This window comes from Fringilla coelebs, assembly GCF_963513975.1.
Source record: "Fringilla coelebs genome assembly, chromosome: 4".
Taxonomy (NCBI): domain Eukaryota; kingdom Metazoa; phylum Chordata; class Aves; order Passeriformes; family Fringillidae; genus Fringilla; species Fringilla coelebs.
The window spans coordinates 63013680-63028420 of record NC_140032.1 but is presented as its reverse complement, the minus strand read 5'-3'; the positions used below and the strand labels follow the sequence as shown (position 1 = coordinate 63028420).

The 14741-nt window shown below is 42.6% G+C and overlaps 1 protein-coding gene across 1 annotated transcript; it reads right to left on the bottom strand.

The window, feature by feature from the left end:
* Window positions 1-4504: 4504 nt before the first annotated feature.
* Window positions 4505-13511, bottom strand: PCDH18 (protocadherin 18; the record flags this gene model as incomplete). Its single annotated transcript, XM_084204071.1, has 4 exons — window positions 4505-5641; window positions 9717-9880; window positions 10011-10099; window positions 11028-13511. The coding sequence occupies 4 exons, from the start codon at window positions 13509-13511 to the stop codon at window positions 4959-4961; spliced, it is 3420 nt and encodes a 1139-aa protein (XP_084060197.1). The 3' UTR covers window positions 4505-4958.
* Window positions 13512-14741: the final 1230 nt, after the last annotated feature.

Below are 14741 nucleotides of genomic sequence, written 5' to 3'. Positions count from 1 at the left end.
ACCCAGTTTTTCCAGAGTTTCCACTGAGTTTTAATTAAAACAAAGTATTATTTACCAGTTCTCCCGTAAATAGCTTTTACAGTACGGTTTAAACTGTTCCTGCGTGTCTCTTCAGAGAGGCTTTTTTCAGTAGCAGGTTACTTGATCCCAGAATATTATTTTTTACAAGTGCTCAGTCATTTATGATTTACAGCTCTGAGGATGCAAAACACAGCACAGTTGTTAATTATTAATATTCTTATTGATTGAACTAATTATATTATCACTTCTTTTTTATTATTGTTTGTTTGTTTGTTTATACTGCATTGTGGGAAATTTTGCAAGCCAAGTTTTGCATGCAGGCAGAGTTTGACCCTGGGGTACAGAAAGGAGAGAAATTGTGCCTGAAAATGTAACAGCCTGCATTATTGAAAAAAACCCACATGTATAGTGAAGTCTGCTAGGTCAGATGCTATGTTAACCTAATGCTAAAAATGGAGGCTTCCAAATCCTAATCCTGGGAAAATGAAATCCTCTGCAGGTTGCAGGGAAAGAAATTAAACTTATTGGCATTTTCTATGAATTCCAATATTACATTTAAAAAAGGTAAGGAATCTGTAAGGGCTAAATATTTTGTGGTGGCTTTTATTTGATTTGCTGTTCTACTGCAGGGTAAAGAATGCAGCCAAGACATTATTGACAGCCACATCCTCTCAATGTGTTTATCCTAATGGGCACTTAATAGCAAAGTGTGATGCAGCAGTGACACAAATGCTTAAACACAACTTAAATAAGTGGTCAAACAACTCTGATCATTATTTCAGTACATTTTTTAATGTAACCATTTCAGAAGTGAATATAAAAAACTTAAATGCACATGGAGAAAAGTAGTTGTTGAACATCCATTAACTTTGTATTTGCTCAAAAGTCTCTGTATTTCCAAATATAGAAGGAATACCAGAACCACTACCCCATGGAATTGTTTGGGTTTGGCCTTAAAGATCATCTCATTCCAATCCCTTTGCCATGGTCACAGACACCTACCACTAGACCACTCAACCCAAAGCCCCACCATACCAGGCCTTGAACATTTACAGGGATAACCAGTATTTTGGTAATTACCATTTGCCAGTTTTCACAGCCTTTTCTGTCACTATACCACCAAGCATGAAAAAACTAGTAAGGATTTAGAGAAGTTCTAGGAACTTGTGTTATTGGCAGGACAATCATCATCATGTTTGGTGCTTAAACCACACCAGCAACCCCTAACTCTCTATTAGTTGTCAAAATGCAGCAAATCCAGATTTATGATATATTTTGTTTAATCTGCACACTATCAGTTTTCCCTGTTCTTTACACAGAAGAGATTTGGTGCTAGGGTTTTATATAAGTGTACATACACCTATATAAATATTATATAATTTCTGTCATTTATAAAGGAAGCCTGAGAAAAAGAGGAACTCTAAACCAAGCAGGAATAAGAGAGATTTTTCTCTCATTTACAGCTATCCACAGATCTTTTAATAAACTTCCTATCAATAACAAATACAACTCAAACTCCAATGCATTTCAGATACAATCTAAGTAAACTTTCCTGCTCCTGGAGACTGGTCTCTTTATATGATAAGATTCTTGCAGCAATGCACATACCAAATACTATTACTGTATGTTGGTACAGAAATCCCCTCTAGGAAAACCTTACGTGTTTTATGATATTTGGATGCCTAGTGCTACCAGAGAAATTCGGTGCAATCTACTTTTTCTAGAAAGTCTCTGCAAACAATGGCTCTTTAAATCATTGAGACTATCCATGTGACATAGGCCGGCAGGCATAAACTGATTTAAGGGTTTTAAATTTAAAACAGGTTTGGAATCCCTAGTGGATGATATGACTGTGAAAATGAAGCTTATCAGGCTGTCCTGCAAGCTTGTAGACAGAAAGCAGTCTGAGCATGAATGTCTAATATTTCCTCCTCTAGAAATGAGGAGAAACAGCTATGTGCATGTATTTATGGAGGAATCTACACCATTCAGAGGGGAGTTTCATATTCTGCTGCTGATTTTGTAGCAGACAGCAATGTTTTATCAGGTCAACAGAAAAATAATCCACGAGTTTAATAACTATTTTCAAACTACTACCTTGAATATTTTTAACATAACCACCAGTCACCACATACACCTCACACACTCTGTATGCCCAGGCAGGAATCACCAGGCAGGCATGGGTTTTTTTCTTCAGAATTGCTTTCCTGACCATCCCACTTCTGTGAAAAGTCAGCAGTGGAGAGGCTTAGCCATGCAAGTCAGCCCTTTCCATGCTGTACAGGCACCCAAAAAAGGCATTGGGTGTAGAGGAATTCAGGAATTCAGTGGAGCTTACAATTACATTGTAATTACAATTACACATCAAAAAGTCAGGGCAAGGGAGGATTTCAGGGATGTGCTAGCTAGGTCTAACTAAAGAGATACTAACTGGGAAATTCAGTCATGGGCAGGGTTATTGGGATACTAGATACTCTGTAAAGATGGGGTCTGCAGGATTTGTTTGTGGGTCAGATTTTAAGGGAAATGGAGTGAGAGAGCCAGGAGGAGTTGACATGGGGTAAAGGTGAGGGAACTTGAAGAACCGAAGAAGAAACTGCAAAGGGAAGGCTGAGATGAGACGGAAACAACCTAGTTAAGGAGGAGGAGGCATAACCTAGTTATGCCCTTGTGAACTTTAGGACTGCTACAGCATCCTGGCTTCAGAGTCAGCCTGATGCTGCTGCTTTAAAGCATCAAGAAGACCAGGAGCTGAGAGCAACCTCAGCATGAGCAGTACCAGGAGCTGAGAGCAACCCCAGCATGGGTAGTACCCCCACTGACAAAGTGCAACTCTACAGAACTCTCAGCATGGCAAGGTGACAAACCAGGATGAGGATCCAAGGTCTCCTGTCAGCAGCAGCTGGATATGGGTTGGAGGCACAGCTGTGAAGTCAGTCCTGAGTCGACCCTGGGAGCCAAAGAGGACAAACACTCCTAGAACAGCTTCCTGCTCCAGTCTGAGACCCTGGAGTGAAGGGGAGTGGGAGAGTGGGACCCAGGTGAGGTTTGTGGGGTCAATAATCCCTATTAGTAGGAATGAAAGGTAAAAACAGGGAATGGGTGTCAAATATTTAATGAGGTGTTACAACTACCTCTCATTAACTCCCTCTCAAGTCCTGTTGACATTCAAAGGTGCTGTAACAAACCTCCCAGTGTGAGGTCCTGGTATTTCTAACCAAAAAAGCATAGCCTGAGATCCTGATGTGTAAACTAGGTGAGAACCTCTCCATTGTTCAGGTGTCAGCAAATGCCTGCACATCTTCAAATGTCCCATCTACAGCCCTGTAAAACCAATAAGGAGATTAAAGTTTCCTTGCATACAAAGAAAACAAATGGAGCTTGTGCATGCAACAAAATTTTTGCTTTTTGGGGGTAACATTAAGCAGGAATTTTTCTACCTAGCACCAAAATAAAAAAAAAAATTTCCAAGATGCTTTGCAAGGGTGATTCTCCAGAACAAATGCATCATTTTTATGACCTGGATTATTCCAACAGTTTTCCACAGTTCTGGCAAAAAATATATATATCATATAAAATATCCATCTGTATAAATGTCAAAAAATACAGGTTTTTACAGCCATCTCTTAACACTCCTGCATTGAGCACGGGGGGTTCAAAACCCACCCACATTTCTCAACTGTAAAATCCATTTGTTTACTACTAAAAAGATCTCCTTGTGTATGACAGGCTGACAAAAAATAGTTTTGAAAAAGGGAACTAAAAGGATGACATTGACTTTGATCTGAGCAATATTAGTTACATCACCCCTCCCCCTACAGCAATGGCATCATAATATGAATGACTTTTCACCAAGCTTCAGGACAAAGAGAAGCCCCACTATGGAAGGATGGGATGCAGCCAGAGCATATGTACCTGCTGGCTTGCCCTTTGCTAGGAAGTTCAAACATTTTTGTATTGCTTTGCAAACAAAAGACAGGCACACTTACAACAGAGAATATAGCTCATATAAAAATGTAGCTGGTGTGCAAAGGCAAAATATAACTGTTTTTTTGGAAGATGCAACATTGCTTTTATTTTGGTGTCATTTACAAAGACAAAGCAGTTCATTGCAATTTTTGTATTTACATAAATTCAGAATTCAGCTTGAGGTGGGAAAAGCTGATTTTATTGCTGTCTTTCAAGTATACACTGCTGACTTCAACTGGCTTTGCAGTGTAACAACAGCACAACAAATTTACATTTTTTTGCAGAGATCACAGTGGAAGACCCATCACAGAATTCCATTATTTGTTCACTGGGGAAAACACTTATGTGCCAAAGACAGGAAGACTTCAGCCTGCAATAATCCATTACTTAAATGAGAAAATGATTCTATAGACCAAAAGTATCAGAATAAAAAAGGACATTTTAGGTTTCGTGGGAGTTACAATTCTTTATTATAAGAATAAAACATTGCAAAAAAGGTGTTGGATCATTTACTGAAACTAACATTTTGCATAACTTTTTTAGTGTTTTGAATTTGTATCTGAAATATTTGAAAGAAATAATAAGGGAAAACAAATCTTTCTTGTTTTTTCTTTTCTTTTTTTCTTTTTAACATGCCTGTGTGGCAAGAATGCTCTAAGTTTGACAAGGGTGGTACCATCTATATACATTTAGGAAAACATGCTTGCTGTGGGTGTACAAAAATAAAATTTATTTGTTAAATTACACATAAATATAAGGTACAAATGTATTTTTAAAATACAGATAAAGATAATCACACTTGCATTGTGTACATATGAAAATACAGTATTTTAATATTCAACATACACAGACACATTTATGATAAATGCAACTAGTTGGCAATGCCAGTTCTCCTCAGTCTATTGTTTGTTCTTTTTTTTTCCCCTTCCAATTTTCCATAAATATGGAAAAATAGGCTTTTGAAACAACTAGTTCTGCCGGACATCTTGCAGCAGCTTGTTAATTTCTGCCACCAGCTCACTGGCATCCATGAGTTCATGTTTGCCATCGCTGAGGTGGTTGAGCACATTGTCAAAATCATCCTCCTCATAATTCTCCGGGATCTCCTCCATGGCCGGCAGCCATTTGGACGAAGGCTGAGCGCCCGAGTGAGTCCCCAGAGCGGGCCCGTTGTTGGCAGGGTTCTGGAAATGCGTGCTGGCCGCCCAGGCTGCCACCCCCGGCGGATAATTTACATTCTTGGCTGGCAAATGTCCCTTCCTGCGCTCCAACGAGTTGGAGCGATCCATCTCATTGCACTCCGTGTAGGCGTCCAACGAGGGAGGCAGCAGGCGCTGGAAGACGCTGCTCATTTCGGAGAGGAGGGAGGAGGTGCAGGTGTCCCCTGGTTCCTCCTCACTCTGGCAGTCCTTCCCAAATGTTGAAAAGCTCTTCTTCTTCTCACCGGCGTCGGCCGCCTGGGCATCCTCCTCGAGGCCCTGGTGATGCTGCTGCTGCTGCTGCTGCAGGTGCTGCTGCTGGGGGGACTGGAACTCCTCGCCAGGGATGAACATGTTGCTTCTGTAGTCGGAGGAGGGAGAGGGCAGCGGGGGCATCCAGCACTGGTCGGAGTGGCCCAGGACCCTGCACTCCTCCGTGCACAGGCGCATGGCTGCAAGAGAGACACGGGAGAGTGAGCACGCCCTCCTGCTGCACACAGCACCTGCGCTCGCAGGGATTCCTGTCACCAGGTCTGCCCTTCCTCAGGGGTGTTCTAATCCGGTGTTTGGTTTCACCTTGTGTGTGCAGGAACACGGCACACACAAGCAGTCTGGTACCTCCACTGCCAAGAATGAGAACAGCCAGCGCAGCTCATGTAAGAGAGTAATGCGATCTCTTAACTAAGGCTGAAGATAAACATGTAAATTCCTGGTGGAAAAACAAGCACTTGTGGCTTGAAGCCACACAAACCCTTTGTACAGTACTAGCTCATTAAAAAACAGAAAGTAAAAGGAAGAAATTTCTATCTCCAAGCACTCACTTGAGTTTGAGAGAAGTCTTCCACATGCAACAAGTGAGGCATATCAGAGCAATCGAGTGGGAATAAATGGACAGGGCAAATAAAGAGCAAAGAATAATAACATGCATAGGGATCTCCTTTTCCATTAAACAACTCCTTTGTTCTGACAATGAAGTGTATGTAGAACTCAAGGTGATCCACTGCCATATTACCTTTTTAACGAAATCAGTTAAATTTTAATCCACTATTAGAATACCTAAGGTCTAATTCCCAGCCTGTGTGACTCTGGGTGTTTTTACTGGATTTATACTCTCAGGTGCACTTGCAGCTCTGTAGCTCAGCTTAGTGGCCCATGCTGGCTCAGGCCTTGGCATAAGGAGGGTTCTAACCCACTGGATGGGGATCCAGGTCAGCCATGAGGGCTGAAGAGCAGAAGAGAACAGAGTTGCCCTCTCAGCCTCTTGTTTATTGACGTCTCTCAGGTAGAAGCAATAAGATGGGACAAATGACTGCAACCCTGAGTGCTACACTGGTCCAAACTGGCCCACAAAGGGGCACTGCGAGGGTCCTTTGCAAATATTCCAAGAGGTCTGGGAATGGTTCCTGGAAGCAGAGACAGGCAAAGCCCAGTTTGACAGACCTGCAGAGGGGGATGTGCCAGGAAAAATGCTAAATTTTCCACCCCAAAGGGAACTGAGTGTAGGACACAAGGCCTCGCCTCGGGCTGTGTGTATGTGTGCCTGCCAGATATGCTGGAGAAGATCTGGGTGCTGCTGGGGCCCCAATGGGTCTGAGTCACCAACTTCAAAAGACAGTTTTCAGAAATGAGACTCTGCATTATGCATATTTTGACCATAAGAAACTCCTGCCCATATCACTTAATGGTTACATTATCCCACACAGAATAGAGTTTCTTGTTTTTTCTCAGCATATACTGACTGCAAAAGAAATGTTTGCAGTCATGCCCTGGAAGTTTTCCTTGCTCCCTCCAAACATTTCCCATCTGGCTCTGGATCCACTCCGTTTATCAAAAAATCTTTTTGCAATGGTGTAAGCAGAACTGAACAGAGTATTGCAGTTTTGGATGTACTAGTTATTTATAAAGTCCTGCTCTCATACTGTCAGCACTATATTTTTGCACTATACACAGCCTATCATGCTGTTTGCTTTCCTAATGGCCTTGCCATTCCTAGGAGTATAAACTTTCTCCATGTCATGCATGCAACAGTATGAATTTCTTCAAGATTACAAGCTCAGCCTGGATATTGCTCAATCTATTGCAAAATAACTGCTGATCCAGGAAGTTTCAAACAAAAAAAGCAAACTAGAATATATCAGTGGCTGAAGTTTTGATACAAGTGACTGAAATGCCTGCAAGTGTTTGTTCCCATGTATGACATTTTACTGAAAATGCCCAAGAGTTAGAACTGTCAAAAGACATCTAAGTGATCCATGACCAGTTCTCAAGTCATCCCAGAAGGTGAGGGTTACACTTCTAATTAAGAAGATTCCTTTAAGAGTCCTTTAAATTCATTAGATACTTTCAGTGGTCTGGCATTTCATTAGTAGCGAAGTTTGTCTTAATGACAGTTTTTCAGCTGTTGTTATCAAGAATGGTTTTGGTTTAAAATATTAAATTATGATGTTCCTGAACATAAGATCAAAAGATACTCTGAAGTAACTGAATGATGACACAAGCTATCCTTAAATCAGCAATAAATTTAAAAATGTCCAGATGCACAACAGCTTTTTTTACTTCCTTTTTTTTTTTTTTTTCTGAACTTAAGGCTTGCTGCTTAAGATTTAAAAAGAAAAAAAAAACCAAGTCTTTCAAGGACAGCTATGGAACTTTCCACTCATGTAATTTGTGGAGTTTTGTTCCACCTTAAATAGACAAACTGAAAGGACCTTCCCACAGCATTTTTGCCTGTGTCTAGACTGACAATGCAGAAACCTTTCAGAATGGAGAACAGGAAACTTTCAGGAAGTTTTCTTTTCCTTTTCATATATTGGGATTGTAGATCAATTCAGGTCTCCCCTGGAGAGGTTCAACAGACTTATCTGAAGGATTAAGGCCACGCATAGCAATAAATGGACAATCTGGGTGAGACTAAATACCAATCTTGATAGCCCAACCCAGTTCTGTCTGCACTGAGAGGAGTTTCCCTTACTTTGAATTTAATTAGCCTGGCATTTTTGGAAATCCTATCCTTAGGCTTACTGTTTAGAGAGGGAATTGTAAGAGCTGAAAATGGGTCATGGGCATTTCAGCCAGCTAAGAGGACAACCATTCCTGTCTGCTGGCAGCCCCCAGTTGCCCACTGTAAAGAGATCACTCTTCCTTGGCAGCAGCAGGGCAGGATGCCAGTGCAAACACCATTGCACTCCAAGTTACCCAGGCCAGCTGAGAGCTCCAGTAGATCCCTCCTGCCTCCTTGCTAAAGCATAGGAGAGAATGAGACATGCCTCATGCTAGCTGGCAGAGGAATAAGTAGTAGGAGTTAGGGAGGATGAGGATAAAAATATATTAGAAGTCCAGATTTAGGTAAAAGATTCTGAAAACAGAGTAACTCTTCAAGGCCTCTGGTTTTGAGCACATTTGAAGAGGCAGGTGAATGGCTGGGTATGTGATACAAGACCTAGACTGCAGCAAAATATGCACAGAGAATTTTAAAGTTAAAATGTATATGAAAAACAATTTGAACTTCTGGTGTTCTGTCTTGTCTAGCATAACAACCCTGGTTAATACATGGGGGTCACTTTAGGAAGGCCATGTGCTGCACCACCCCCCAAAGCAAAGGGCCTCCATTTATAAAATTACTTTACTAAACTTATTAAATTTATAAACGTGGTTCAGTGAACCCTACTGAAATTATCTGGCCCTCTGGTTATACAGAGAAAACTAAATATGATCTGAAGTAAGAACAAGATCTAGGGTACAACCAGAGGCTGTATAATTATTAAAGTAATTACAAAATTCTTCTATCTGTACTAAGCATGAATTCCCATGACCTTTTATTCAACTTTTATTTGGGCATAAATTTAAAAGCAATACTTCCTACACATGAATATGTATATGTGTGTTTATCCTACTGCCACTCACCCTTTTCTAATTTTTTTTTCTTTTCTGCCCTCTGCCCCTGAATTGTACCTCTTAAGCTCTTGCTTCCAGAAACTAGGGTTGCAAGATTTAAAATCTGGGAAATATTTAGAACCTTCCCTTGCTACTCAAGTTCATTTTTCAGTGGGAAAAACACTTTTTCTTCTCCATCCGTATTTCTAGTTCACTTTCACACTCAGTTTCTAAATGGTAAAAGTTTGTGTTATATGGATCAAATCCACTGTGGAAAACCTATCTCCTAAATTATAGGTCACTGTATTTTTAACAAACCACAACTGCCTGGCTTTGCAAAAACATCCACCCAGTCATTAAAAGTCTAAGGACTTGGAGTAGATCATACTTTTAGGAAGAATCTGGAGCCAGCTCATGATGTGAGTAACAAAAAAAGTAGGCATTGCTCTGGGTAGATTTGCAGTTGGATCTGAAGTTTCATTTTAGTAGATACATCAAGGCTTCAACTCAGTATTTATCATGAAGTAAAGTAAAAAAGGAAGGAAATATAGGACTTGAAAGCTAAAGAATTTTTGCTTTCTCAGTAGTAGTTTTATCAAAGTGACAGCCAGGCAGAACTGTAAATAAACTGCTCAGCTTCCATTTTGCTCTTACCTGCAGGAATTCTTCCATCTGTAAGGAAAAGGTCACTGAATCCTTCCCCAAGAAGTCTGTCAATTGGAGACTCTCTCCCCAAATCATAATCACTGTCTCCAGCTTCACTGTCACCCCGGCCACTGTCTTTCAAGCTGAATTTATCCATATCTTGTAGGGCATATCTGTAAAGAGAATTGTGGAGAGCTACATTATCTCAAGTACGTTACAGTCCACTTTTGGTTTAAAAAATACATATCTCTATATTTCTGATCCGTGTAAACTCATATGTAGCAGAACAAACTGGATTCTTACCTGTAGCTTCTGGAATATTTGTTTCCTCGAAAACTTGGCCTTGGTTGATACTGGCCCTGGTGAAGCATCGAGAGAAGCTGAGAAACCTGCTAAAGAAAAGGTGAAAAGACTGATTCCTTGAAATGAAAGCTCAAGCTCCTAGGTGTAAAACCACTAATTTGCTTCTCAGGTTTGTTTGTGGTTTATTTTTTTCCCCTTTAAGATTTAATTAAATCAAATTCCTGCACATATGTAATGCAGTATGATAGACTATTTGGTAGTGTCGTGTCTGACACAGAAAACATCTGAAGACTCTGTAAAATGAAGTTCAATGCTGTTCATTAGCCTCTGAATTCATAATAATCAATTCCTTAACAAGCAAAGCAAGCAATTAAACAGAGGTGGAGTTTTGTTTTGGTTTACTATATTAGAATCAAGCCTTTAATATTCCAGGATCCTAACTCAAAACAAAACAGCCTTACTTGACATGTAAAGAGTTACCAGGACACAGCTCCCATTTATTTAAGCTATGACCCAGCATTTGCAGTAAAAACTGAGACAGGGAGTCTCAAAGTTTGAGTTACAGTGCAGCTGTATGTTACTGCAGTTGAACTCAAACTGTGTCAGAATGTTTCAGTTCTGCACACCCATTAATGAAAGAGTTTCCTGGATTGTTTCTGGATATAAATATTCAGATGGAGCTGTACAGAGAGGAGGGAGAGGGAAGGCAAGGAAAAAAGAGTGAACAGTTAACCAGTGCAGAGCACTATGTTCCACTCTGTTGTTTTGCCCTTACGGAAAGAACCAAAGAATAATGCTATTATTAATAGATTTAACCCTGTTCCTCAGGGCAATGGAATCTGTTGATATTGGAGTAAAACTGAAAAGCTGTGACATCAAAAAGAAATCCATGACACATTCCCATGAGGCATAGACCTGGCTGCCTCTTGCTCTCACAGACTGCACACAGGGGTGTGTGCAGGCTTCCAAACGAGCGTCTGCATAAATGGATGTGCAAAACCAAGGTCTGGACCTTACCTCGACAGCTGGTGTAGCATGGGTGAGTTCCAGGGAGAAATTTTCAGGCACATGGTTGGAGGAGATGGTCACCAGGCTGTTCAGTGACTGGTGGCTGTGGTGGCTCTGCCGGCTGCTCATCTGACCCCTCTCCAGGGCCGGGGAGGATGATGGCGAAGCTCTGTGGTGAGACCTGATGGGTAGAGTGCCATTAACTGTCGGCACCAGTGTGATGTCCCCTTTGTGGATCTGCCTGGAGGGACGTTTTGGATGGTGCTGGTAGGTTGATTCGGCCACGCGGCAGTTGTAAGACCTGGTGTCCTTTTTCTCTCGATTGCACCTCGTGGCAAAGATAACCATAATAACCAACAGCACTGCACATATAGATCCTAAGGATATAATCGTTATCATGGAGATGTCCAGGGAGGGCTGGCTTACCAAAGTTGCTTCTGTGCTTGAAAATGAATAAACATGCTCCAAAATGGTACATTTCAGAAGAGCTTTCGTACTGAGCTGAGGACTGCCTTTATCCTGGACTATTACCAAAAACTCCCATTGCTTTGCTGGAACTGATTCAACACTCACATTGATAGAGATGTCACAAGTTTGGGGATCCATCACAAAGATGTTGTTCTCCTTGTCAGCTGCTATGGAGCAGCTGAGCTCAGAGTTCATACCAGAGTCCCTGTCTGTAGCCCTTATCCTGGTGACAAGAAAGCCAATTTCAGCATCTTTAGGGATTGAGATTTCTGCTGTGCTGTTGCGTAGCGCCGGCCCCACGATGACGGGAGCGTTGTCGTTCTCATCAATGATGGTGAGTACAACCGTGGTGTTGCTAATGAGCTGCTGGCTCCCTCCATCCCTAGCTTGGACCATGAAGGCAATTTGATTTACTTCTTCATGGTCAAAGGTTCGCAGGGCATAGATCGCCCCGTTGGAGGGATCAATGGTCACATAGGTGGTTATAGAGCTTCCCAAAACAGAGTTCTCCAAAATAGTGTATGTCACCTGCCCATTGTCACCTAGATCTGGGTCTGTGGCTGTGACTGATGTGATGTATGCTCCAGGAGAGTTATTTTCCAAGATAACAACTTCATATCTGTTTGTCTGGAAGCGGGGTGGGTTGTCATTTTCATCACTGATTTGGACAGTAAAGTGTTTCACTGTGGAGAGACTTGGCGTTCCCTTGTCCTCTGCTATTACAGTCAAGATGTATTCAGATCTCTTTTCCCTATCTAGAGTGGCATTAGTTAAGATTAAGTAGTTATTTTCATACGTCTTTTGAAGTTTAAAGTGGCCATGCCCATGGAGCTTACAAACGATCTCTCCATTCACACCAGAGTCCTTATCTTGCACTCTGACCAGGGCAACAAAGGTGTCCAGGGGTGACCCCTCAGAAATGCAAGCTACCTCTTCTCTCTCTGTGGACATCAGATTTAAGTTGATTTCTGGCTTGTTGTCATTCACATCCACAACTTTAATTATAATTTTGCAGTGAGCTGGAATGGAATTTGGCCCCATATCCTGAGCCTGAGCATCAATTTCATAGGATTTGGTTACTTCGTAGTCCACTTGCTTCAGCAGGGTCAGGTGACCTTTTTCTGGGTCTATCCTAAAAGTTTCTAAAATTTTGGCAGACACATGACTGCTAAAGGAATACACGACCTTCCCATTGGCGCCCTCGTCTGGATCAGTAGCATTGAGGTCTATGAGCAAAGTCCCAATAGGAGAGTTTTCCAAGAGCTGGATAATATATGACTGCTGCTCAAACACAGGGCTGTTGTCATTGGAATCAGAAATGCTGATTTTCAGGAGGGATGACCCAGATCTCTGAGGCACCCCTTTGTCAGAGGCAGTGAGTTGGAGTTCGTAAGTTGACTTCAACTCGCGATCCAGCTCTCTGACCACAATCAGCTCTGCATACTTAGCACCGTCAGTCCTGGTTCTCACATCAATGCTAAAAAAATCGTTTGCAGAAAGAGAGTAAGTGTGAAGGGAGTTGTCTCCCACATCTGGATCAAAAGCACTGTCCAAAGGGATCCGAGTTCCTACAGCTGCACTCTCTGATATCTCAATAGGGATAAGAGCTCTGGAAAACTGAGGAGAGTTGTCATTAATATCCAGCACTTCAACTTCAACATGGAAAAGCTGCAGATGTTCAGTGGGCAGAGTGATCACATCAAACTCTATGGAGCAGTTTAAGTTTTTCTGGCACAGTTGTTCCCGATCAATTTTAGCTCCTATGCTGATTTCTCCATTATCCTCACGGACTACGAGCAAGGGAGAATTTCCCCTCTGCATGGCTCGAAACCGAACTGAGGAAGGGTTAGGCATTTTTAATAAAACATCAGCAACATCCTCCGATAGTCTTGCTATTACTGATCCGACCCTCTGCTCCTCATAAATCCTGTATTTCAAATTCTTGCCCATCACAGCATTATTGCAAGATATTACGATCAGTGCAAAAATGAATAAAAAGTGCATTTTACCGTTGATTCGATACATTTGTAAGTTTTTGCAATTAATTTCTCCCAATAAGTTAAAAAGCAATTATTTTGCCTTCCTTCGGTACCTTAAATCCAAAGCACATCTGGTCCTTTCCAGCTTGAAACGCCTTTTCTAGCCAGCCAAGTATTAATAACTCACAGATCAGAAAACTTTTGGCTTTTTTTATACACACCGTTCCGGGACATCCAGATACAATCTGTAAGCAATCCACGCTCGCTCATTTGACTCAGCGCTCCTCTTCCAGGCTGAGATGCTCCGGGGCAGCGTGCTCCTCTCCCACCCTCAGCATCCAGGGACGGCCGGGAGCCGGCGGGATGGATCTGCAGCCCGTCCTCCCGTCTTCTCCGCACCCGCCGCCGGACTGAACGCCCTCCCTCGCCGGCTCCAGCCTAAATTCCTCCGCAACTTCACTCCAAGTCCCCAGACAAAGCTTTTGCCCGGCCTGTGCTGAGCCCAGTGCAGCCAATCAGCCGGGGAGGGGAGGGGAGAGAAGGGGAGGGGAAGGGAGGGGAGGGGGCCCGCAGCCCGCAGCCCGGCGCGCCGGGGCGGGGGGAGCGGGAGCGCGGGCGGCCTCTCGACCAGCACCCGCCAAGGATGGGGGCTGGCGGTGCAAATGACTAATGGGCAACTTTAAATCAACGTCTCTCCTCCCCACCCCCCGAATTTTCATGGCAATTTCGAGCGGGGTTTTGTGATTTTAATTCCTCCCCTTCCTGCCAGGAGAAATGCGATCGCGCTCCTTATTTACATACTTTAGGTTACCCCTTGTTTAACTCGCTGCGAGCTTTTAAGTGGGTTTGCTTAGTAAAAGAACTGGGGCTGACGTCTCGCTATCCGTGCCGCAAGAGCGTCTTCTTGCTGCTTGTTTACCTACAACCTGCCTGTGCCCAGTATATGTGCTCCTGTTCGGAGCCCTGCGAGAGCTCCTCCACTCCACAAAACCTGTCCTCCTCCTCCTTCCCAAGTCAGGAACATTTTGCATTCTCTGGCTGCCTCTCGCAGCATCTCTGCCCTCAGCGCAGCTGCCTCTGCCTGAGCCCCGTTCCTCTCTCTGTGTGTTCATGTGTGCGATTGTCTCGGAGCTTTTTATTTGCTGTTCCAGTGCTACTTCAGATGATCTTTTTCATCCTGTTTGAAATAGCACTTCATGCTCCACCGTGACAGTCTGTGCTAAGCACACCTTCTACATGCCAAGTATTTTAAAGGAAAAGGAGCCACAAGACAGAT